At 37.7% G+C, this 27,716-nt stretch overlaps 1 protein-coding gene and 1 pseudogene across 1 annotated transcript; both read right to left on the bottom strand.

Moving 5' to 3' along the window:
* On the bottom strand, positions 1 to 9,380 carry LOC139935849 (uncharacterized; annotated as a pseudogene).
* Positions 5,874 to 27,716, bottom strand: LOC139936662 (medium-chain acyl-CoA ligase ACSF2, mitochondrial-like). The gene is made up of 16 exons (XM_071931530.1): positions 27,410 to 27,716; positions 25,532 to 25,709; positions 22,669 to 22,851; positions 21,803 to 21,921; positions 20,376 to 20,541; positions 19,612 to 19,707; positions 18,656 to 18,804; positions 17,585 to 17,753; positions 15,801 to 15,908; positions 15,069 to 15,217; positions 14,485 to 14,626; positions 13,801 to 13,911; positions 12,593 to 12,714; positions 9,305 to 9,414; positions 8,597 to 8,723; positions 5,874 to 5,949 (listed from the first exon to the last, which is right to left on the bottom strand). Exons 1-14 carry the CDS (start codon positions 27,559 to 27,561, stop codon positions 9,402 to 9,404), a joined length of 1,857 nt encoding a protein of 618 aa, XP_071787631.1. The 5' UTR covers positions 27,562 to 27,716; the 3' UTR covers positions 5,874 to 5,949; positions 8,597 to 8,723; positions 9,305 to 9,401.

Genomic DNA, 27,716 nt, shown 5'->3' with positions numbered 1-27,716 from the left:
TTAAGAGTACTTATTTTTCAATTTGCTTACTGTTTTAACTTTGTCCAGTTCTGCTTCCAATAATTCGCTGTGTGATTGTTGGGATGTAAGCTCACTTTTGCAGCTGGTCGACAGTCTGGCTGAGTTGAAGGTGATCGGTTGACAATGTCTCTTTGTTTTCCAGGAGCTAAATGCAAAAAAAAATCACAAACGTTTTTCAAACTATTATTCCCTACAACTAAAAACATCTTTCAAGGTCGTTGTTTGGTATTTATACTTTTAGAGAGACAAACAAGTTGTTTTTAGGTATTAGGTCAATATTAAATTATTTGAAATCATATAGAGACAATCTCTTTTGAGCGTGAAGCAATAATCAAAAACATTAACTAATAAACAATTCTTTTAAAAACAAAAGTAAAAACTGAATGTATTTAAAGGAACATGTTGCCTTGGATCGGTCGAATTAGTCTTAGAAAAGCATTTGTAACAGTTTGTTATAAAATGCATATGGGTAGAAAGATTTTTTAAAAGTACTCAAAGCTTTTCAAAGACCAACTCAACCGATCCAAGGCAACGTGTTCCTTTAAACAATTATTATTGACAGTGTTTAACTAACAGTTACAAAAACATAGCAAGGTATAAGAGGACTAAATATGATGTATTCTCACAAGTTTTTGATAACAATTTATTTTTTTTTCAATTTATTTTTTTGTGAGGGGAAAAAATGTTTATAAAATAACTTACATTTTCAATTTGTTGCTGCATCTCTTGACAATGTTGTACATGGAGCTCCTTGACTGTGGATAATGAATCATTGGTTTGTTCAAACTCCTCGTTCTTCCTCTCTAAGACATTCTAAAGAATATTGTTAATATTTATTAATAAGTCAATCAATCAGTCAATTAATCAGTCAGTCAATCAGTCAATCAAACAATCAAACAAACAATCAATCAATCAATCAGTCAAGTAAGCTATTGGTGGATAAATATTAGAATCGATCAATCAATAAATCACTTCTTTTGGTAAACATTTGCTCAGATAAAAGTGCTACCAAACTCATTCCGGATATTTTGTTTACAGTAACTGGAACCTTTTTCTGCTATTGGTGATGACCACACCTTCATCCCAAATGTGATAAGCATTGAATAAATAGCACAGTACATAGAGGACCAGTAAGCAGAAAAAGTAGATGCGAGTATAATGTTCAGCAGCAGTGAACAATTTCTTTTTCAAAATATCCTTTTTTTGCCCTGTTACTTTTGTGTATTGCTACTGCCACTTTACTGTACTGAGCAAACTGATGGGAAACTTTAAAGGAACACGTTGCCTTGGATCGGTCGAGTTGGTCTTTGAAAAGCGTTTGTAACCGTTTGTTATAAAATGCACATCGGTAGAAAGATGTTGTAAAAGTATAATACAATGATCCACACAAACATGCCTCGAAATTGCACGGTTTTCCGTTTAACTCGTCGACTAACACGGTCGGCCATTTATGGGAGTCACAGTAAAAGGAAAACCTCGCAATTTTGAGGCAAACTTGTGTGGATCATTGTATTCTACTTTTAAAATATCTTTCCAACCATATGCATTTTATAAAAAACGGTTACAAACGCTTTTTATAGACCAACTCGTCCGATCCAAGGCAACGTGTTCCTTTAACAAAATACAGGGACCAATTTCATACAGCCTGTGAACATCTGATCAAGCCCAGAAAACGCTTGCTTAGCAAATACAGTTTCTATTACTGTGACTGCAGGTATCCCACTCACTTCTTGCTTTGCAAAGAATTTTGTTGAGCAGGATTTTCTGCTTAACACCTTTATGACATTGGGCCGTGAACTAGCTGTACCTGTAGTTCTCTGAGCTCTGATGTCTGTTCAATGAGTTGATGTTCTAGATCAGCATGGTTGGAGGTAGCTTCATCAACGGATGCAGTCTTCTCAGCAAGATGTTCCTCAAGATGAGCTACTAAGCCATTCTCCTTCTCAAGCTAAAATTATTTTTCAGAGAATATAAAGTTATCAATATAAACCACAAGGAAAACTGACCTGGTAAATTTTTGAAATGATTTTGGGGTTGAACAAAGAAATTGACTAGAGTGGGATTCGAACCAACGACCTCCGGATTAACGTGCCGGCGCTCTACCAACTGAGTTATCTAGCCCTATATTGGCGGTGTCCCTATTTTGTCAATATCTTTGTTCGGTGGTGCCAGTCAGAAGCCATACAAGATATTGACAAAATAGGGACACCGCCAATATAGGGCTAGATAGCTCAGTTGGTAGAGCGCCGGCACGTTAATCCGGAGGTCGTTGGTTCGAATCCCACTCTAGTCAATTCTTTGTTCAACCCCAAAATCAAGAATATAAAGTTAGTACAACACAATTTTTATGTGGGCTCCATGTAGGGGGTATCTAAAAGCACTGATTATTTTACGACCTACGCAGAGCTGGGTTTGAATAACTATGAGACCTCTAATATAGCACTCGGCATCAAAGGTATACAAGGTGCCAACCATGCCGGAGGCCAGCAAAATTTCTTAGGGATAAATGTAATTGTTTTTTTAACCATGGAAGATGTGCATATGCCAACTTTTCCTTTTTTGTTGTTGCCCCGAACGACAATTTTGTTGCAGTCAGTCTGAAGGCCGACATGAATACGTACTCGCATTGAAAGCTTACAAAAACAACTAATCCCAGTGCACTTAATGAGAACCTCTTATTGTCTTTCCTTTGTCAAGTCAGGATTTCTTTGTGCAAACGGTATTTTGAAAGAAAAACGATAACTCCAGTTCTGAAGAAGAAAAAACAGGTTTTTTTTTAATTATTTTGTTTTGATTCTTGGGGAGGACAGAGAGAGTGTCTAATAGTAATGAAAAATAATGAAGACCCTTTAGTTGATTTGAGGCATTGCATGGCGAGGTATCCATATTTGGTTTGCAGTAACACATGTGCATATCTACTTGCTTGGTAAATTACATTCTTTTGAGAACTTGGCTAGCTTTATTTTCTACTACCGCGGACCCTTTATTTATAATATTATTTCTGTCACCTCTGCCTTGAGCGTAGAAACCTGCTTCTCCTTCTTCTCAATCTCATCATGGAGTATCTTCAGCTGGGTGTTGTAGTTGTCAAGTTGGGACTCGACGGCCGTACTGTGAACCTCCTGCTCGGTCAAGCGCTCCTGCAGGTGCACAAGGTTCACAGTGTGCCTGGTCCTTTCCTCTTCAAGGCGATTGATGATGTTACTTAGCTCCTGGGCCTTGCGATCCCCTGGTGGTGATTTATGTTGGAGAAAAAGGAGGAATATAAATTTAGGATGTTCCCTTTGATTATCATGGCCAGGGGTGAATTTTCAACCCACCATGCTGGTTGATTTTCCTTCGAGTCCATTTAATGATGACTCGCCTTTGTGTTGTTTGTAGGCCTACACCTATCGTCTGACCATGTTGTCCCTTGTCTTTGTCTTTGTTTGTGTTCCTTGGTATCATGTTTGTCTGTCAATAGGTTAGGGCACAAAAGCATTTTGCTTAACCTTACACCTAAATGTTGTCTTTAAATACTACTTGTTTATTTTTTTGAAGTATGGTGTACCTAATCATACCTCATACTATATTGCTTGTTTTAATTTTGACATAAATGTACGCTATTGTATTATTGTTTTGTATGACAGCATTGAAATAAATGTACTGAGTAATTAGGTGCATGTTCCTTTCAGGACACCGTAGCTAATTGTTCAGCAGTCTGATATTATAGCAAGATTCTATAATTTACTTCCCTTTACCCAGGAGTACAAATGGAGTCTTGAAAGGATTGGGTATACTGTTTCTGCAATACAATACTCATTTACTGCTTGGTTTTGTTTGCTCACCGATTTTGTTTTTCTCGACGAGGGCGGTAAACTCTGACCTAAGCCCATCCATCGTACCGCTACTTGATAAAGACACACCGGCCGTGTCTCGCTGCCGAGCTGCTCGTAATCTGTGATTCTCAGCTTCCTTCTTTGCTAATTTCATCCTAATGAGCGAAATGAAAAACTATTGTAAAAAGCATTGTTTAAACCAATGTTTGTATAAGAGAGATACGCTGTTGCCAGCTTGGCACTTATATCCCCTTGTGGGAGTTTGCCGAGTTCACTTGAAGATAAAACAAAACAAACAAAAAATCCTTAGCGCTGAGGTTTCTGAAATGCTGCCACGCCCTGTGATGGGATTAATTTTTCAAAACTGGAGATTAAATTTGTTGAGAAAACTATTGTCATAATGCCACCCTGACTATAAACAAAGTAAAGACAACAAGTGCTTTCGTTAAAGGAACACGTTGCCTTGGATCGGACGAGTTGGTCTATGAAAAGCGTTTGAAACCATTTGTCATGAAATGCATATGGTTAGAAAGATCTTTTAAATGTAGAATATAATGATCCACACAAGTATCACTCAAAATTGCACGGTTTTCATTTTACGTCGCGAACTAACACGGTCGGCCATTTATGGGAGTCAAATTTTTGACCCCCATAAATGGCCGACCATGTTTGTCGACGAGGTAAAACGAAAACCACGCAATTTCGAGGCATATTTGTGTAGATCATTGTATTCTACTTTTACAACATCTTTCTAACCATACCGATTTTATAACAAACGGTTCATAGCGCTTTTTTCAAAGACCAACTCGACCGATCCAAGGCAACGTGTTCCTTTAAAAGTTTCCTAAAGATGAACGTCACTTGTGTTTTCCTATTTATTCTGTTATTTAGTTGGATGTGTAACAAAATAATAAAAATTAAAACAACTTGAAGAAAGTTTAGTTAATCAGCGAAAAATCAGTTTAGGAAACATTTTATAAAAACTGAGCGCCCTAGTTTGGAACAAACCTCAACTCTGCAACGAGGGCTCGGTTACTTCCTCCGCCCACTAACCCTCCCAGCTCTGATCGGCGGAGGGTGCTTCGCGTAGGGCTGGCGTTTCTGCGTCCCGTGTGCTCGATGAGGCCGGGTCTGATGCCGAGCGTAAGGGATGGGGAATGTTGTAGTGAATGAGGGCAGAGTCTCACGAGTTTCTCTGGAACGCCCAAAAAACAAACATTAGCATTAGCCCAAAAAACATTCTGGTGTGATCCTTGGCTACAGGCAGTAAACGATTGGATAGCTTCTGACTGACACCCCAAACAAGCCGGGTCTGATGCCGAGCGTAAGGGATGGGGAATATTGTAGTGAATGAGGGCAGAGTCTCACGAGTTTCTCTGGAACGCCCAAAAAACAAACATTAGCATTAGCCCAAAAAACATTCTGGTGTGATCCTTGGCTACAGGCAGTAAACGATTGGATAGCTTCTGACTGACACCCCAAACAAAGATATTGACAAAATAGAGAGACCGCCAACATAGGGCTAGATAGCTCACTTGGAAGAGCGCCAGTACGTTAATTTTTAGGTTTTTGGTTCTAATCCTGCTTTCCCAAATGCTTTTTAAACTGTGCCAATATCGTCATGATAGTGTTGGAAGATGACAACAGATCGCTTACATAGAAGAGAAATTTATTACACTGGTATAACAAACAAATTTGTGCAAGCTCTGTAGGGTCCATGGGTTTTGTACACCCTCGGGGGGTAAATGGCACCCTCGGCTTTGCATTGGGTGCCATTCGCCCCCTCATGGACCCCATCACATTGTGCAACAATTGTATAACGTCGCACAGGGTTAAGGGTGTGACTTTCTGATTTAAAATTCTCTCCTGTAGTTTCCGTGTCATCTCCTCCAGACGCATCAGCTCAGTGTGACTTGCCTCTATGTCTCGCTGGCACTCTCCGAGTCTCTCATTCTGTCGCTCAGTCAGCTCCTTTAAGTCTCTGTTCTCCTTGGACTTGTTGTCCAGATCCTGTTGGAGGTGACTGAGCTGCTGGTTCAGGCTTGAGACGGTGGACTGTAGATCTTGGGTTGTGGACTCCATACTAATAATCGACTCTTCCTTTAGCGTCCTGTTATTAGGGACAATACGCTATCATTGACCAAGATCAAATTGTTCACATGTTTAAAACAAAAAAACACAGGCTGCTCCAACACTGTGTATTGCATTAAAGAGACTGTATACTTTTGGTAATGACGCTGAAAATGAATGGCAATCAGCATTTACTTGGTAAGAAGTACAGCAGCTTTGGAGAGTACAATGCATTTTGAGGAACTTTTCACTTCTAAATACTGCAGTTATTGAAAAAGATATCACGTTTTATCCCTCAAAATTTGAATCTAAGAAGTGTTACTGGCGATAACCTTTCTTAGATTATTTATTCCAATTGCAGATTATACTTCCTGTTTGGACATAACCAGATTTTGTACAATGTCTCAAAAGCGTTCCCACCTTTTGAAATGAAATTTACACAGTACAACTATAGGATTGAAAAAATAGTGGGTTCCAATTACCGAAGGTATCTTTAAGCTGCATGTTAAGTTTGATAAATTAGTTCTCACACATGTCCTCTTGGAATAGAACAAAATATACAAACTTGGCCTCGACTAAAAATGTTTTTACCTCATGTCCTCTCTAGCATCTCGAAGAAGCTCTCCTTCTAGAGCGGTGGCTTTCTCAAGTAAGTCCTCCCTCTCTTTATCACAGTGTAGAAGACTGTCTCGTAAATGATCTTCAGCATCTTGAGTCTAAATCCACATTAAATGAAATCGGTTTATTTAGAGCCTATCCACAGATGTTTTACCCCCTTCAATAAACAAAAACATAATTAAACCCTACTCTAAGATAAGTGTTATTGTTTTGTTACGTGCACTACCAATCCTAAAACATAGGACATCTGGATTAATAGCCCATCTTAAAGAAAAATAAACTATAGAAAAGTATCTTTCTCAAGGACACAAGACCAGGGTGGAACCAACACTCTCTGCTGGTCAGAAACACCAAAGTTTGAATCTGGTGCTTTTAATCAATTTGAGGCCAAAACTTTGTGCTTCAAATATTTTATTACCGCTAGACAGTCAGGCGGGCTTGTCGCGGGACCTGTGTGCTCAATCTGTCACCGGTCTGGCCCGGGCATTTGGTTTATTGCCTCGCCTTTCGTCCAATTGACCCCCTTGGACGGTGCCTTGCATTCCTTGATAGCCGGTCTGTGCTGGCTTGGTCACTTTTGTCTGAGCAGCCTTTGAGTTGACCTCAATAGTCCTCAGGTATTTTCATTCAGCTGTTATAATTTGCTACTTTGGGGTCTTTGTTAAATGTATTATCATTATTATAACTATGGTATTCTGCGTTGACGGGATGAACCGTATTTTAGGCGCTTTGGCTTATTTTGCCAACAACCAGGGTGCTGTTTATTTAACTGTGCTATATTTGCTTTAATTTCAAGTTCCTTTGCAAACCTCTTATTTTAACGCTTTTGGTTTCGCGGTACAGCCTCGTCCGGAAACCTGTATGCAGTAGTAGTTTTGGCGACCTCGCGGATTTAGCTACGGCCGGAGGTCAGTTTTGCTATTGGTTGATTTACTGTTGTTGATTTCGCGGATTTATGCAACTGCCGGAAATCAGTTTGGCTTTAATTGCTTTATTTATTACTTTTGATTTCGCGGGTGATGCGACTACCGGGAATCAGTTCAGCTTATTGGTTTGCATTAAACACATTTTAGACGATCTTGCGGCTGGCAGGCAACTGCCGGAGATCTGGTTAAGTTTTATAAAATACAAGCATTTTGTTAAGGCTTAGCTCATTGCAGCATAAACAAATAAAAGGCTGCTCAGGCCACTCTGTTGATCAAACCAAAGTGTTTCTGTGTCGTATGTGGTAATAATCACTCCGCCACAATACACCATAAAAGGGTTGAGGGCAACTTCTGTCTCTGGGTAATGGTTTGGTTTGATGTTTACTGGAGCTTTGCAGTGTAAAGGCCCGGTCAAACAGGCCTCGATAACAACAACAAAAATGAGAATGTTAGCAATACACACCCTCGATTAGTTGAATGAGCGTGGGCGTATGCTGCAAGGAGCAATTCAACCAATAGAATGCGTTCTCTTTGCGTTGTGATTGTTATCGTTTTGTTATCGCTGCAGTGTGACTCGGCCTTGAGGTTGAGAAAATATCTCTGACGAGTATTGTATGCGGGTTGTGGACTCACCTTTTTGAACGTGTCTTTTGTCTTGGACCTGTACTCAAGATCATTGAGTTGATCACAGAGTTCTTCAAGATTCTGCATGGCTTCATCGCGCTGATTCTAGGCCCTAAAGACGATAAACAAAAAGTACGTTTAATTACACACAAACAAAGAGCAGAGCAGTGACAAAGATGGCCCTCACTAATAGTAATGCTAATAACATTACTTACTTTTACCCTTACACTGAGTGTAAAGCACTTTACACTCAGTACTTTTCCGAGTTCTGTAAACAAAAAAACATAGGCATTCGGATGGGATTCAAACCCACAACCACAACATTTGCCAATCTAGAACAGATTTCTTACCAACTAGACCAACAAGATTGCCTGGTAGCTAGAGGCAATTTCATTTGCCATTCTAGAGCAGATGTCTCACCAACTAGACCATCAAATTCGCTGGTAGCTAGTTGCATTTTTAAATCCTATTTTTAAGCAGTGGGTACTGCAACAAAAAACAAGCCTCTTTCGCACTTACCTTTTCTTCTGTTGTTTCATACGTTAGATCTGCCTTAATGGTTTTGGATTCCTCTCGGCACTGCTTCAGAAGGGAGTCCTTCTCTTTAATCTCACACTCCAGTTCAACCAGGCGCCCGTCAGCAGTCCTAAAAACAAAATTAAAAATTTAAATATGAAAATATATATACTATACTTATTGTGCAAAAGGGGCACCCTTTGCAAGTGCTGTGACATGTGGCTTGTCATGGTCAAGCGGTTAAAAAGAACTGGAATTAAGCTGTTGTTTCTGATTAGCAGTAAGGACCGGTCACACAGGCCTCGCTAACGAGAACGACAATGAGAATGGTAACAATGCACGCCCTGGATTGGTTATATGAGCGTTGGGCGTATTTTTTATGTTTTCTGTGTTGTATAGTCAAATTATATTTAACTATCTTTTTATTGTATTCACTGTCAAATTGTAAATTTAAGACAGTAATTCAGTTTTTAACTGCCAGTGTCTTTTTTAAATATTGTTGAATAAATACACCATTAATAATAAAATTCTTTGTGAAGCATTTCAACCAATAGAATGCATCCTCTTTGCATTGTGATCGTTATCGCTTTCGTTTTTGTTAATGCTCATGGGTGACTAGGCCTGTAGAGTGTTTGTAATGATGTCTTGATGCAAAGTAAAAAGGACAAACAATCTCAAGATGAATGGAACCCTAATCATACAGAAACTTACCTTAGTGCCTCATCATCCAATTTTATGCTGGACTCCAACTGCGCTACTTTGTCTCGCAGTGACGGAACTGCTTCATTCTTAACTTCCAGGTCATGACTTACAACTTGTAGCTAAACAAACAAATGACAACATTTAACACTAGTCAATCAGAACTTCCAACTTTTGCATCTAGCGAGATATTTAGAACTACATTCAACATAATAGGGAATTTTTCAAAAATTTTCAAGTTTGATTATCAACACATGTGGACAAATTTGTATATTTCCCTCGGAACTTTCTGCAGAGTGGTGAGTTTTTGTACTCAAAATAACTTGAGTGAAATACATTTTCACTTTTGAATTCTATACAAAACATTTCTAATGAGGTAGCTATTATAATAGATGCTAAATTTGCATCGGTGATAAAGAATGTTAATTCTGTTTTTTTACCCATACACCGAATATGGAATATGCGAATCAACATGACGTCATCGGCCTGCCTAGCCCCACTTGTGTGGCCAAGGATAGCTGAATCCTTAGCCACACGTCCACACCATTTCTTCATGCAGCTAAGGAATAAACAAATTCTGGCGCCTTATATATCTACGAGCCACCAGGCAGTATAAACCGGCTGAATGTGTTCACCTAACTCTTAGCTTGCTTTGTGTGTATTGAAAAGTGAAACAAATAAAATTTTAAAAAGAAATTTTTAACGATAGCTTTGCTACCTTTCGCAGACTCTAATTTCATCGAATCGTGCACAGCGCAGCAATCTTGGAATATGCGAATCAGAATGACATCATCGGCCTGCCGAGTTGTGGGCCCGTGAGGGCGCGAATACAAATCAACAGCTGTTTTATGTGAATTAAGCTTGGGTATTTTTTGTGAACTACGTAGCACCGGAGTGCACGAAACATTTTCACTCCGAAAAAAATACATGTAAAAACATAGTTGCGATAACGTAACCCTCCTGCCGACAGTGCCTCCGACTCCGCCGTCGGTGGCAGGAGGGTTACGTTATCGCAACTTGTAAAAACATAGGCAACTCTACCACAATACCGAAAAGGAGAACTAACGATCCCAAATTCAGTACTATTTAGCAACATTCGTTGACTTCTTTAATTATACTTTCTTTTTAAAACATGATTCATGATACAAAACATGATACAAAACTAGGACACCATTTCAGCACTAGGCAGTATACGAGAGATTTTGGAGCAAATCGTCAGCCCCCAAAACACACTTCATGTGTCAAATTATTGTTGCCATTGTTTTTGTAATATATGCTTATGCCTAGGTGGGTGCTACTAAAATCATTGGTACTACCCTTAAACTGTGGATACTTTTGTTGGCAACTTTTGTACTGCTTTCAAAACCCTTACTGAATTAGATACTTTTTAAATTGAAATTAGATTTTTTAAAATATTCTCTCTAGAAAAATGGATGAACGAATTCTGCCCACTGGGTGCCCCCCCCCACCCACCCCTGATCTGGACCTTTGATTTGAAACATTATCAGAGTAAAATGTTGCATTTTATATGCTTTTATTATTACTAAACTATTTTTATAACTTTTGTTTATTTGACCAAAACAAACACAACACATTACAAAGGAGGAAATAAAAAGAAGATGAATGCAGAAGTAAACCCAAAATAATAAAAAAAGTAAATACATGTAAATAACTGTTAACAGAACATATGTCGAATTTAACATGAAAAATAAAAAATAAATGATAAATAACATTTAAAAAAATACAATATTAGTAATTTTAGTAAAAAATTGAAACAAATAATAATAACAAAATAATGATAACGTCGGAAAAAGATAATTAGGAACCAAAATGGATTGAGCTAGTGAGGGTTGAGCATGCAGGAGGGAACACAACCAATAAACTAGAAAAAAGAAAACATGAAAAAACAACAAGTCATGCTGGTCTGGGTCAGAGACAACAAAAGTAAACTAACTTACTGTTGCTCATAAGCAGGGTGTCCCCACGTGTCCAATTAACAACAAAAGGATTAGTAACTCAATAATGTGCAATCATAATTTTTGTGTAAACTGTATTTCCATTAAAGCCATTGAACACTTTCGGTAAACAGTATTGTCCAAGTCCCACACTTCGTGTATCACAACTTAATACAAAATAACAAACCTGTGAAAATTTAGGCTCAATCGGTCATCGGAGTCGGGAGAAAATAACGGGAAAACCCACTCTTGTTTCCACACGTTTCGCCGTGTCATGACATGTTTTTAAAATAAATCCGTAATTCTGGCTATCGAGAATTGATATCGTTTTAATGTTTTCTCAAAAAGTAAAGGATTTCATGGAATAATATTTCAAGAGAAGTCTTTCACCATTACCTTCTGTAAACCCTGTACATTATTTGTACCTCTGTGAACTTTTTTTTTTTCTGTACCGAAAGTGTATAATGGCTTTAGAATGCATTTGTTTTTAACCCTGACATCAGATTTTCTTACACAACATTAGTCTTGTGAGGGCAAGAAGGGAACTTAAATTGAAACATAAAGGGCACGAAGGCAATAACCAGGGGCAAAGTGGCAACTGTCTCTATTTCCTCTGTGAAGTATTGGGTCTGCGTACTATTAATGTACTAACCATGAATAAAACTAAAAGCAAAAAAAAAACTTGTACTAATCAAATGTAACATGGTTTGATGGTGAATAATCGGTATTAGCTCCCCTCAGTATTGACAGTTGACAAACTAGTTTCTGAGGTTATAAATCATATTCAGTGACCAGAACAATATTATACACATATTGACTGGCAATGAGATAACTAGTGGTATGTCTATTCCCCCGAGGGACTTTGAGTGACCAGAAGAGCGACCTATTTTCCAACCAGCAGAACCAGGTGTTATAATATCATTTGGAGCAAGGGGAAATGGCGACTGTGAAATAAAGTGCACCATGATAAATTTGTTCATGTGTTGGATGTCGCTAGAGCGATGTTCGTGCGAGTGTACAAAAGTACCATGATCGTAAAGCGCATGACAAGTAGACTATTGCCCTGGCTGGCCATTCACAAACATTGAAGTGCGAAGAACAATTAGACTAGTGCGCGGCTGCCCGGGCGCTAGTGTACTTGTCATGCGCATCTATCATGTGAATTGACCAGTGACAACTCTACTCTTGGTCATAAGTTGGTATGAGGTATAAGGTTAATAAGAAAAATAATCATTATATGAGTTTATAGCAATTTTGATAACAAACTTGCATCTGCAAGTATCAAAAATACATTTTAATTTATTTTATTTTCAGAATTGGTTTCACAAATTAACATTGTTGTTACTTGTTGACTTTCAACATCTTCTGCATCTCCTGTCGCATCTGAAACTTCTGTACCTTTCCATTCACAGTCATTGGGAATGTCTTCACGAAATGAACAATCTTTGGAACTTTAAAATAAGCCATCTGTAAACAAACAATAAAAAAGTAGAGTTAGCTTTGCCTTAACAAACTAACTGTCCTTCAATGCAAAACAATTATTAAACAGAACATTTAGCATTCATCTTTGCTGATAAAGGTAGTAATAGTAATAATAATTATTCGTCACTCGGTGACGCTCAAGGCACTTCAACAATCGGTATTTTCCTGCAAGGTATGTGAGACTACGTTTGAATTATTAGATCTAGTCCTTTTCATAGCACCATGTGGTGCAATATGCTGCCAATCAGACCGGTGTGGCGGTTTCAGTCTTCCCTGTGTTCAGTTTTCCGAAACTCAGTACGGCACTAACAATTGACTACTTTCGCTTGCTGTGCGCAGGCGTTGCATGACGTAATGTTACCGTATTTGGTCATTCGGAAAACTGAAGTGGCGGAAAGTTGAAACCGCCACCCCGGGGCGAACTCCTTCTCTTTTTGATAAGTGCATCTTTGGAACGTTACACAACATCCAGGACCAACAGCTATGTGTCTTATCCGAAGGACGAAGCATCATGCTAAGTGTCTTGCATAAGGACACAGGTGTCATGACTAGAACTCAAACCCACACTCTGCTGATCAGAAACACCAGAGCTTGAGTCTGGTGCTCTAAACCAATAGGACATGACAATTTAGCGGTTCATACATTAGATGTAGTCTTTGTTCTCACCGTGTAAACTGAATTAAAGGCAGTGGACACTATTAGTAAGTACTCAAAATATTTATTAGCATAAAACCTTACTTGGTGACATGTAATGGGGAGAGGTTGGTGGTATAAAACATTGTGAGAAACGGCTCCCTCTGAAGCGACATAGTTTTCGAGAAAGAAGTAATTTTCTCCAAATTTGATTTCAAGACCTCAAGTTTAGAATTTGAGGTCTCGAAATCAACCATCTAAACGCACACAACTTCGTGAGACAAGGGTTGTTTTTCTTCCATTATTACCTCGCAACTGTGATGACCGATTGAGCTCAAATTTTCACAGGTTTGTTATTTTATGTGTATGTTGAGATACACCAACTGTGAAGGCTAGTCTTTGACAATTACCAATAGTGTCCACTGCCTTTAAACTCACCTCTCCTTTACAGAATTCCTTGATCTCTTCTTCAGTTGCAGTTTGTCCTTCCTTTAATTTGATCCAAGCGCAAACAATCTCACCAAGACGCTCATCTGGAACTCCGATAACCTATTGAAACAAGCAATTAAAAATGTTTAGTGGTGATTCTTAGGAGAAAATATTTGTCAATCAATTATTTTTGTCAGGAACAGGTTATTCACTTGTATTAAATAAGAAATGGGCTAGACACCAGGTAAACTAAACTGATGACTTCTCAACCATGTACATGTACCAGCCTAGCACTCAACGGAGTAGTCTTCAAACTCTTAATGTGTTTTTGTAAGTTTCAACATTTCTATTTTTTAATATGAATCTCTGTATTTTAAACTCAATTCAGCTTGTAGCTGCGATGTTTGAATGTGTTTTAATAAACCAATAATAATAATAACAAACAAACATGAGACTTCAATTATTTGGGGGTCAATAATGGCATCATCAGAGGGTGACATACAACGACGTGGATCTGTTGCATGGGGTGCTTTCTGGAAACTGAATAGGATGTGAAAGTCTTCTACCAGGACCCATGAGCTAAAACCAAAATTTTCAAGACAGCCTGCCTACGTGCACAGCTCGTTGGCTGTGAAACATAAATCCTTTATCGAGTAAAACAAACTGTGTATAGCACAAATCAAACATATATACCTGCACGTCTTCAACCTTTGAATGTGTATACAAGAAGTCCTCCAGCTCCACAGGATAGATATTTTCTCCTCCTCGGATGATCATATCTTTCTTCCGTCCAACGATGGAGACGTAACCTTCATCATCCATTACAGCCAGATCACTAAAGAAGAATTATAGTCATATCAGACAAACACTCTCCATCTTCATTTTAATAATTAGGAACTTTTCAGATAAATGCTATCTTAAGTTGGATTCTGTAATTTGATTAAAAAATTAAATAAATATTAGGTTTGCAGAGTAGAGACACCAGGTGTGTATCTTCTTGCTTGGTAGATTATGGGGTTTTTTTTTACTTGTCTTGCTTTATATTCTACTACCGCGAAGTAGATTTTTCTGAATTTGGGAGACTTCTCAGTTTGGGAGACTTCTCAGCTCAGAAAAGAACTTCCCTGCTTTTTAACTAGTACCTGGGCAGAAGGTAGGAAATCGGCAGGGACTACTACTTTCACCTTAGTGAATTGAGGGGATGAACAAACAAAAAGAAGTCTTGCTTAGGAGAAATGGTGTATTACATACAACCAAAGCTACATGTAGCTGCTTACCCCGAATGGAACCATCTACTTTCATCAATAGCCTCTTTTGTCTTCTTCTCATCTTGCCAATAACCAATCATTGTGGTATATCCTCGACTGCATATTTCTCCAGCAGTATTACGAGGTACAATATTGCCAGCTTCATCAATGATCTTTAGCTGGAACAAAATTATTTTAAAAATACATTCACTTTCCAGAAAATTATTACTTGCTTAATTTAACAAACAACCAACGCCACACATCTGGTTACAATCAGGGGGACACTTTTTGCTCTGAAAACACCATTATGACCAGATAAATACAGATATAACTCTTTGCAGCCCTTGTATTTGACAAACTTATTCTTCTTATATTCTCCATCGATCAAACATTGGATAAATGACTATTTGATATAACTATTCCATCAGTTGTTGTCAAATCTCTCAATCATACAGACACTAGATACTGTATACAATATTTGTTACTGAGCAAAGCCATAACTTCCTTTATAAGCAGACCTTTCTCTTCAAGGACTATGAGTGCAATAGAGTTCTTACTCAGCACTCCACAAGCCCGGTTCATACTTCCTGCAAATGTGAAGCAAATTTTGATGTCAAACGGTCGTGAATGTTTAGTAGTGCTTTGTGAAGATGGGTTCCAAAGAGACCAAAGAGCTCTCCTCAATAATTAAAGGAGTGCAGGTTTTTAGCTCTTCATATATTTCTTTAAATGAAGGAGTGTTGTAAGTCTATACTACTCTACCTCATTGTGGTCACTTGCTTTTCCAACTGTGGAGAACCTCTTTTCAAATGGATCGTCTTTAGTTGTTTGAGAGATCACAGGAGAAACCTCAGTCAGACCATAAGAAACCTTCACACAAACAAAAACAAATCTCTGTGACTTAACTCATGTGTAGGAGAAATTTGATCTTAAAGGCACTGGACATGTTTGGTAATTGTCAAAGACCAGTATTCTCACTTGGTGTATCGCATCATATGCATGTAATAACAAATCTGTGAAAAATTTGACTCAATTGGACATTGAAGTTACAAGAGAATAATGCAACCAAAAACATCCCTGTTTGAGTACTTTCAGATGCATAAAAAAGGCTTCAGGCCTGCAAGTAAATTATTACTTGAGTGAGAAATTACCTCATTCTCATAAAGATAATATTTTATACTATCAACAGCCATCCCATGCCTGTTACCAAGTAAATGTTTATGTTAACAACTACTTTGAGCAATTACCAATAGGGTGCAATGCATTTAAAGGGGTATTTGCTCAGTGAAAGTTATTTAACATTGAAAATCCAAAAATTTCCCAGCCCAGGCCCAGGCCCAGTCCACATCCTCTGTTGCCACAGGTCTTGTCCTTGGTGCCCCTTCAAAAATTCCCCACATCCCTCTAGATTTCAATAGCACTCGCCCTTTGCAAAACCAAACTGGCCTTGCCCTCTTATAGTCAAAATTCCAGGCCTGTTAGCAGGTTACAAAGAAAAGGCTGGTTTATCATTTTATTATCATAAACATTTTTGCACAATTAACATCTATAAAATTTGTGCACATGTTTTCACCTTCTCGAATTGCGTCCCCAAAGAAATTACACATAAGATAATTTTCAAGTAAGGTTTGAAACTTTGCATGTATGGAATACATTCTAGTGAAGTTTGTGCAGGCAACATGTAAAGAATTCTCTTGATGAGCTTTGGTTGTTCTGCGAAGAACCGATAGTTAAAGGAACACGTTGCCTTGGATCGGTCGAGTTGGTCTTTGAAAAGCGTTTGTAACTGTTTTTTAGAAAGATGTTGTAAAAGTAGAATACAATGATCCACACAAACACGCCTCGAAATTGCAAGGTTTTCCTTTTACCTCGTCGACTAACACGGTCGGCCATTTATGGGAGTCAAAATTTTGACTCCCATAAATGGCCGACCCTGTTAGTTCGCACAGCAACAGGAAAACCACGCAATTTCGAGGCAAACTTGTGTGGATCATTGTATTCTACTTTTTAAACATCTTTCCAACCATATGCAATTTATAAAAAATCGGTTACAAACGCTTTTTGTAGACCAACTCGTCCGATCCAAAGCAACGTGTTCCTTTAACAACACCGCCATATCTCCACATACTTCACTTGATTTATCCTTTCCCTCTCCACTTTAACACTTTTAAAGATAATAATAATAATAACAACTACTTATTATAAAGGCATTTCACGATAACCGTATCAATGCACTTTACATTAGTGCCCTGGTCATTGGGTCAATAACATTCCTTTAATCTTTACAGCCCAGAGCTGCCATGCACTCAGAAGGTTTTTTCAAACACATCAACCTCTACCCTCACAAGTACCCATTTTATACCCCTGGTTTGAGAGAAGCACTTATAGTGAAGCATCTTGCTCAAGAACACCAGTGTCATGACCAGGATTCGAACCCAACACTCTGATGACTTAACCACCAGAACTTGAATAGGATGCTCTTAATTTCTTGACCTTAACACCCTTTATAAACAATAAAAGCAAAATGTGACCTGATGGTGACATACAGTTATAAAAGTGAAGTTGAGTTTGTCTGTGCTTTGATTTACAATCTCAGAAGGACAACTGGAACCACCCATCAGTGCAGTAGATAGACTAGAACAATCATAGTCTTTTAATTTAGGATGATTCAACAGGTCAATGTACATGGTGGGTGTACCAATAAAAGCTGTACATCTAAAGGAGGAAAAATAAAACACAAAGAATATGATTTTATAGATCAAAATAAATTGCTTGAAAATGGATTCATTAAAGACAGTGGACGGTATTGGTAATTACTCAAACACTTGGAAGCATAAAAACTGACTTGGTAACAAGCAATGGAGAGCTTTTGATGGTATTAAACATTGTGAGAAAAGGCTCCTTTGAAGTATCGTTGTTTTTGAGAAAGAAGTAGTTTCTCAATAAAGTATTTGAATCAAATTAGTGACCTCAGCCGAGGTCTCAAATTCAAGCATAAAAAAAACACACAACTTGTGCATCAAGGGTAGTTTTTCTTCCATTATTCTCTCGCAACTTCGACGACCATTTGAGTTCAAATTTTCACAGGCTTGTTATTATTTTTATGAATGATGAGATACACAATTGAGAAGACTAGTCTTTGACAATTACCAAAGGTGTCCAGTGTCTTTAAGGATGGGTTATTTTTGCAGTCTTTATTTGGGAAAAGTAAATTGGGGCAGGAGGGGGGCTTTTGTAATCAAGTAAGTAACATATTTTCCCTTTAATCAAGTAAAGATCAATGCATCAGAAATCCTTCTATATTTATTTTATTTGTTGTTCTAAATTTGTAGTAGATTCTCGATTGAATGATAATTACCTTAGATGTGTCAGTAGTACATTTATTGTTTTAACTCAGTTTCTTTTATTTTTAATTTGTCCAAACAACTGTACCTGCTTAATTTATGACTAGTGCCACTTGTTCCGGGCCCTAGACCATGTCAATATGATTAAGGCGCTAGAGTGGGGTTATGGTTAAGACTAGTGCCACTTGTTCCGGGCCCTAGACCATGTCAATATGATTAAGGCGCTAGAGTGGGTTATGGTTGACGGAACTATGAGTCCAAGCTACTGCTTACTTTTCTGTAGACACTGCTCTAAGAGTGGCTTCAACATCATACCCAGTGGCTGGGAAGACACAGGTTGCACCATGAACCATTCCACATAATGTGCCAACTACTGAACCAGAACAATGGTACAGTGGTACTGGAAGGCAGACGATGTGTTGCTGTTCAAATGAAAAGAAAGTCAAATACTTTAGTTTATAGAGTACTATTATATACAACATCTATCATTTTACTTCTATACAGTGCCACTTTAGTGCTATGCTAATGCCAAATTGATAGAAAAAGTTGTCTTTGTCAATTTAGTAATGAGAATGCTACTATTAAATACAACGTATATAACTTTTTTTCAAATTTGACGCTCAAAAAATGAAGTATGGTTCTTATAGTGCCCATATCCTAGTAGCTACATCAAGGCGCTTTTCAATGTTATTATCCCTGTTCATTGGGCGTACTTAAATCATTCCTCTAACTTTCTCAAATCCCATGGGAGCATACAACCCCCATCTGCTTAAAATTAGCGCTAGGTGATTAATCCAACACAATACTGTCTCAGCCCTCTCAGGTTCCAATTTATACATATAGGTTCATAAAAGCAATTATTGTAAGTGCTTTGCTGAAGGATACAAGTGCCACAGCATGGATTTAACTCCACACTCTGATGATTTAACCGTCCAAGGTAATAGACTCCTCGACTACAAAACATACATCCTCGCATCCATGGGCTAACCCGCACAAATGCTATCCAAACACAACCGATTATAACAGCTACAGCTGGTCTTTATCAACTGTTTAAATACCCCCACATGACGCGCTCTCCACCAATAGGAAAATAAGGTTTTAGATGCCCCCAAAAACACCATTTAATAAATATCAGAGACTTCTTAGGTGACTTGATAATAAACTGTCTTGCCAAAAGTTAAGTTATGACATTTATTTATTGATTGAGCGAAACAAATTACGATCCATACCTTTTCATGATATCCAAGAGTGTAACCAACAATATTGGAATTGTTGACTATGTTGTGATGTGTTAGAGTGGCACCCTTAGAAAGGCCTGTAGTTCCCTGTCATACAATACAAATTTGAGAATATTATCATATGGCACTAAATATAAAGATCAACAAAAACACAAAGATTTTAAATACCATAAAACCAATGTTGTGTACATTCACATAGAAGACTATAGTTCCCCCAAGGAATATGTGAAGCTTCATTTTTTTTAAACTTGCTTCTGGTTTTTGGCACAAAAATATTTTTTAAAATGTATGGATACTTTTGGATATTTTTTAAATCTAATTTGTTTTTAAGTAAATGATCATGTAGCACAACACCTTGTTCTTTTAGGTTTACACGCATCTATAGTGTAGCTACAATTACATGTAGAGTAACGACAATACTATTTTTTCTCATTAACAAACACATACTTTGGTCAAGTTATTTTTGCTTGAGAACGAATGTATAAAATGCACAATGCTTTGATACAGCATCTTGGATTTAAAAAAATGATGAGAACATTTTTTTTTTTTGAGGTCTGCTTAAAAATATTACTAGAGAGCCAGCAGTTTATTCAAACTTTATTTGGAAATTAAAAGCTGAAATGTGATGACATTGTCTCAGCAAATGTTGGAATCTTTACCAACTAAATTTGATTCCATTTTAACTCACGGGTAAATTATAAGAACTCTATGCATCTTCCAACGACCCCCCCCCCCAACTTCCAACTCCCACTCACGGATGTGAACTGTATATTGATGGGTTCATCAAACTGAACCACATGTTTATATTCTTCCAGACGTTTCTCTTCAGTGCTGCCACCCATATTCAGGAGATCAGGAAAGTTGTAAGTTCCTGGAAGACTGTCTTCACCTCTGAAGATGACTGTCTTCAGATCTGGGAGTCTAATAAAAATATTAAAAATAATGATATCAATTTTAATGAGACTGCTTTTATATAGCGCTTTTCACGCCCGAGGAAAGTCTCAAAGCGCTTCACATTATTACCCCTGGTCACTTGGCCTTAAATCATTCCTTAACCCGTCTCAGGGGAGTATACAGCCTGTGCGCAATACATGCGCTACTCGGTTAAACCAATCACAAGAACCATCTCTGCCCTCACAGGTACCCATTTACCCCTGGGTGAAGAGAAGCAATTTTAGTTAAGTGTCTTGCTCAGGGACACAAGTGTCACGACCGGGATTCGAACCCACACTCTGCTGAACAGAATCAGCAGAGCTTGAGTTCGGTGCTCTTATCCACTCAGCCACGACACCCTAGATAAAAGGGAAATCTTTCCAATAAGTTTATCAAAAGGTTGATTCCTCAAAGACTAAGTGTTGCTTGGGCAGTGTTGATTGATTCTTACTCTGCAATCAACATTTCATTCTTTGCATGGCGTATCTAGAGTAAATTTGTCTGTTTGTTTGCTTGCTGATTTAGATGATTGTCATCAAGTGATCTCGGCAAACTCCCACAAGGGGATATAAACACCAAGCTGGCAACAGGCAATCTCTCATACAAACATTGGTTTAACGTCTATGATTATGAATTGCACAAATCAAGAAATTGTGATTTGGTAACTAGACGACAATACATACTTATTCTAGTCATTGTGAAATCAGCAGTTCGTTGCCTTTTCTAGCTGTGCCACGCATATCTGGAATTCCTTATATGACGAGTTGAGGGACACACCTGATCTGTCAACTTTCAAGTGCAACCTCAAGACTCATCTGTTCAATTTGTTAGCTTGCTAACTTCTTCAAATGTTTCTGTTCCAGATACTGAGCAGAGTGCCTTATAAATTTTATGTTATTATTAGCTTGATGTTAAGATAATAGATGTTGGGATAATGTGATTTGGAGAAGATCTGTTTCTGCATAGCTGACATTGATCATCATACTAGTTAATGTTGAGTGTAATAGCAAGTCATCTTGGAATGAAGTTCTTCATTGTGTAGATACTCATTATACATAACCTTCAGTACTGATCAGACATTAAACAAAATAAGACCATTTTTACATGCAAGTTATGTACAGTTCAACTTATATCAAAAAACATAATCCTCTTATGAGAAAGAAACCCACCCTAGGCCCCCTTTACAAATAGATGCACTAGTAGGGCTGCAAGACACACACTTAAACACAAGAAAATGTGATTTACTTACCTGCCACTTTTAAGCTGACCTGGTTTATCGGTTGCCAGCTCAGGGCAAATCTCTTGTAGCATTGCATAGTAGTCCAATGTTCGGAAACTTTGATCACAGACTATTCCCTTGCAGCCAGACTAAAAACAAAATGAATACAGCAATTCAATTTCCGTGGAAAGGAATTCTCTTTAAACAATTCATTTTACTTTAATTTTTATTTTAATTTCTGTAAGTAATGCATACAGACCTACAATTTTATGAAGTTTCATAGCTCAGACAGCTTTACTTTTTTGATTAAGCTAAAGCGTGTTTTCAACTAATTGCACAACTGTGACATTTTTTGTTTCACAAAGTGACACCCAACTTCTGTTTACCATTGTAATGCATGGCAAGCATTCAAGTCAAAGTGAAGTACATGTATAAACTTTTTCACTAGGTAACATGCAACTTGTACGAGTGCACGCGCGCTGACCTAGTTTTCACGCAGTAGCACAAAAATGCAGTGTTGTAGTATAGGTGTATGCTACTTTGTGAAAGACGCAAAAAGACTAAAATCTCTTCTTTTTTCACGAGGTAGCACGGTACTTCTCTCAAGTCTAGTTTCCTAAAACGAGTCAAAATTAAATTCATTTTTAAGTTCAAGTCATCAAGTATCTACAATAAGAAACTTAAACGGAAATATTTTGAATTTTAAAGGAATGAGGGTTTCTAAAAAAAATAAACTTCAGAGACCGTTTTATATGATTGTTTTTTTTGTGCTTATATAGGTGTGGTGTAGGTGCTGACTTGAGACAATAGAACATAATCAAAAAGCACAGTTTTGGTTAAAACCGCTCTTCTCTTTGTGATTCACGGTTTTATGTCAAAAATGTTCAGTTCCTTACCTTTTGTAGATAGTATTCTAGTTCTGGAGTTCTTGCAACTGGGTTAATGTTGACCATAATAGCTCCGATACGAGACAATGCAAACTGTGTTAGAACCCATTCTAATGTGGATGACCCCCACATACCAACTCTGTCTCCTTTCTTGATGCCAAGAGCCAGAAACCCAAGTGCTGTTTTGTCAGTCTGAAAAGAAAAAACAATCAGAATGTGAAGCTTAGTGTTTATAAATGTTCTACCTTTTCAAGCTCAAAGCTATCATCTTTTGCATCTTGCAATCAGGGTCATATTGTACAGGGAGATATTAAGAATTTAATTCAACACTATTAATAGGGAAACAGTTTCCAAAATCAGGTAGTTTTTTTCAAATTTATTGATCAGAACATGGACTGAATTAGTTTGATTTCAGGGCTTTCTGCACAATAAGGGAGAATTGGCAATGAAAATATGAAATACAATTAATAAGTTAATTTTTGTATTATATTTTGGATTAAGCGGACTCTAAAGAACTGAGTTGAAATTGTCACTGGTGTTTTAACATTTTCATCATGTTCACTGCTGTACAGCAGAATGTGAAATGTGTACTTATATCTTTTTTATATGAGATTTGTTGTTAAGCATTCTGGCTAAAACTTCTGTCTCAGTGAAATTAGGTTAAGTAATTGAAGCTGCAAGTCTAGCTGTAGTCCAGTGTTCTCCTTTGATCTGAGTAGAATGTTATTGTTTGCCCCGACCCATTGCTTAACACATGCACCAAGATGCATTAAATTAACTAATTAATTCAAGCTTCTGAATTTTAATACAATTTGTTATTTCTCTGTTGTCCATGTCTAAGTTGCTGTCATTGCTGTCCATGTCTCTGTTGCTGTCATTGTTGACCAACGACTGTTTTGCTGTCATTGTTGTCCATGTCTAAGTTGCTGTCATTGTTGTCAATGACTGTGTTGCTGCCACTGTTGACCAACGACCATGTTGCTGTCATTGTTGTCCATGTCTAAGTTGCTGTCAAAGTTGTCAACGACTGTGTTGCTGTCATTGTTGTCGATGACTGTGTTGATGTGTTGCTGTCATTGTTGTCCATGTCTAAGTTGCTGTCATTGTTGTCAATGACTGTGTTGCTGTCACTGTTGACCAACGACCATGTTGCTGTCATTGTTGTCCATGTCTAAGTTGCTGTCAAAGTTGTCAACGACTGTGTTGCTGTCATTGTTGCCTATGACTGTGTTGATGTGTTGCTGTCATTGTTGTCCATGTCTAAGTTGCTGTCATTCTTGTATGTGTCTAAGTTGCTTTCAAAGTTGTCAATGACTGTGTTGCTGTTATTGTTGACCAAGGACCATGTTGGTGTCATTGTTGTCCATGTCTAAGTTGCTGTCAAAGTTGTCAACGACTGTGTTGCTGTCATTGTTGTCGATGACTGTGTTGCTGTGTTGCTGTCATTGTTGTCGATGTCTAAGTTGCTGTCATTCTTGTCCGTGTCTAAGTTACTTTCAAAGTTGTCAATGACTGTGTTGCTGTCATTGTTGTCAATGACTGTGTTGCTGTCACTGTTGACCATGACCATGTTGCTGTCATTGTTGTCCATGTCTAAGTTGCTGTCAAAGTTGTCAATGACTACGATGCTGTCATTGTTGCCTATGACTGTGTTGATGTGTTGCTGTCATTGTTGTCCATGTCTAAGTTGCTGTCATTCTTGTATGTGTCTAAGTTGCTTTCAAAGTTGTCAATGACTGTGTTGCTGTTATTGTTGACCAAGGACCATGTTGGTGTCATTGTTGTCAATGACTGTGTTGCTGTCATTGTTGTCCATGTCTAAGTTGCTGTCATTGTTGTCCATGTGTAAGTTGCTGTCTGTGTTATCCATGCCTTATTTTTAGTTGTATCATTGTAATCAATGTTTTAGTTGCTGTCGATTGTTGTCCATGTCTGAGTTGCTGTCAATATAGTGCAATTGTTGTCATATCCACATATTTTGGTTATAATAAAAAATGTCTACTTTTGTGTATTTTTAATAGTTATATATTAATCTTTTCTTAATGAAATGTAAAAAGAAAACTAATTTCAGCCCCTTTAAGGCTGTGATGTGACAGCTTTATTTCTAAAATAAAAAAAAATCATAATTAAATAATGATCACGAGCTTCATCTACCCAATAGGATAAACCACTCAGCGTGGTCCTAATCTTCTGTGTAAAAACCTTGAAGGGTTGTCCCATTGTGATTTATGACCTTGCCTTAAGCTTGGTCCTTTATTGTAAGGCCACAACCCTATCAGTTTGAAACATTCATCTAAGACTCTTTTGTCCTTTTTCATCCTAAACCAAAAACACAGTGTAAAGGTAGGGGTCATCGTTTGCTCTTTGTCAAAAAGATACAATGAAAGTAGCCTGTGCAAGTTTTAGTTGAATTGTCTACTTGTTAAGATAGCATAAGAAAAAATGTTCATGGTATTAAAATGGACACAGCATTAATATCCAAAAGGTGGAGATTGAAATAATTTTGCAAGATGCTTACTGCCATTACCTTTACGATCTTTATAACAAGCAGGCTCCCCGATACAAATTAAGCATAAAATCGTCACACACAATGGACAAAACATTATTTACAGTGTGTGAAGATTTTAAACACACTTTATTTTATTTTGTTGTTTATTTTATTACACTTCACGAACAGGTATGAAAAGATACTATCCTAAAAACAGAGCAGGTGGAGAAACTAACAATAAATACAAATATTCAAACTTGTATGAGATACCAAGCCAGTGAGTGGCAAGGAGGAACAGGTGACCAGCACCTCTAAAAGGCTGTCCTTCTACACAAAAATTGTCAACAAATAACCCCCCTCCAGATTAAAAACCCCCAAACATACCTCTTGTTTGAATTGTGCAAATGTCCTTCTGATTCCATCTGCACAGAAGACATGTGACTCTCTATCTGGATACTTTTCTGTTGTTTCATCCATTATTTGACCGATTGTTTTCCCAAGAAGTGGCTCTTTACCAACAGCATGGTAGTAGCTCAACTCATTATTCCTGCCAGAAACACAGCTAAAAAGGAAAAATAACATAGCATTGTGTTAGGTTTATGTTTTCAAAGGTACAAAACTTGATCGCATCGTATGTAAATTTGGAATTTAGTTATTACTGTTGGATTCCAACAGGCCTGAAACCATTCACAAAGGAAATTTATATTAGTAAATGAAGCGTGCATGCATGAAACGCTATCATTGGCTGAAAGTTGTGGGCAGCCCGTACACTTTTCCATTGTCTATGATCAAACATGGTGATTGATGGCGCTTTGTGCAATCCATCTATAGGAGACTTAATTGCAACATGGTAGTTGATGGAGTTTTAAATAGTAAAGTAATCATTTAAAAAATCAATGTGTGTTGAATCGGTTTTCAACTAGTGGTTTAATCCCAACGAGTCCTGGTTCTTGATCATTTTAGCAAGACGAAGTCGAGGTAAATTATCAAGAACCAGGCCTCGGCGGGTTTAAACCACTAGTTGAAAACCGATCCAACACACTTTGATTCCCATTCATAAATACCTTTTCGGTAAAAAAACATCAACACTTTGAGTCAAACAGTAAAATTATGTCAAAATTTAAATTGTTCAATGATTTATTTCAACACAACACCCCTCAAGCTATGAAATGGTAAGGCCCTCCTCCGCCCTCGGGTAAACAACTTCTTTTAAGGGAATGCTGTGCACGTCGCGTGTATCGCGTGATGTGGCACAACTGTCCCGGTCGTTGCTCTCGACCAATAGGAATGAAGAAACTGTCTTATAATCACAGTTGCAAGCTCCCGTGTCACGCCCATGTTTCAACACTTTTTACTGGTCATAAACAAAGGTTTATACACACCCACGTGACCACTCTCCAACAATAGGAATAGCTAAACTGTCTAAGGTATTTATAAATTAACAATAAACTCTTTGTATGAAAATAGTTTGTATACTTTGGAGGGCCATATCATATATTTGTGAAGTTCAATTTGTGTATAGCCTGGTCTCTAACCATACACACTGTCAAGGCTCAAGCAAGAATGAAAACTAAAGGGCAGGGGGCCTCATTGCAAGAACAATCGTGCAAGTTGGTCAGGTTTAGGCTCATGAAAATATTGCTCATTATATAGTTATTAATGTGAACCATATTTTCAAGGATGCTGTAAGCAAAGTAATGTCCATTTGTGATCCGATTTGAATAGTAACAACAATAATAAAGACATTTTGTATAATGCCTAATGCAAAAACCTCCAAGCGCATGTACACACTGCCATCCCTACAGGTTTAACCAGGTTGTTATTGCTTATTTGTAGGGGGGGGGGCATGGCCCCATGCATACTTTCAGTGGTCCCCAGATGTCTGCGTTCTATGTAACTTTTGTAGGACAAAAAACACAATGTCCACAGATTTACACTAAACTTACACAGTTTGAAGATAATGATAGTAGAAAGCTTCCCTGAAAATATTACGTGCTGAGGTGCTGTAGTTTTGGGGAAATGAGTAAAACAATGTCATGAAAATAATTTTCGTCTCATGAGACAAAAATTATTTTAATCATTTACAAATGTATTTTCATGACATTGTTTTACTCATTGTCTTCTCAAAAACTACAGCACCTCAGTAAGTAATATTTGAAGGGAAGCTTCCCACTATCATCATCTTCAAACCCTGTAAGTTTAATGTAAATCTATGGACATTTTGAAAAAGTACCCAAATCCTTTAAATCTGGAATGATTTACCTGCTGTTTGAGAAACACAAAGCGAATGAAGTTGTACATGACTGCCATTGTGTCCTTAGCTTTGTTGATTTACTCAAATAGTTAGAAATGCTTTTCTGGTAGCTGTATGTACTTGTAGTCCGCATGAACCTCAACATAAATGTAGCTGCCATTCTGGTGTTTTGAAAAAGGGGGCCTTACCCTATCCAGCATCAAAAATGTTCTGCAATCAAAGAAAAAGCTTAAAATGGCAAGGTTTAATTCTGATGGTATTAATAAGCACATATGATGGTAACTGTGTGGCAGGTTTATTCCCACCTTCTTTTGT

The sequence above is a fragment of the Asterias amurensis genome, chromosome 4, assembly GCF_032118995.1.
Source record: "Asterias amurensis chromosome 4, ASM3211899v1".
NCBI lineage: Eukaryota > Metazoa > Echinodermata > Asteroidea > Forcipulatida > Asteriidae > Asterias > Asterias amurensis.
The sequence above is the reverse complement of the archived record's forward strand: the minus strand, read 5'-3'. Positions and strand labels throughout refer to the sequence as shown.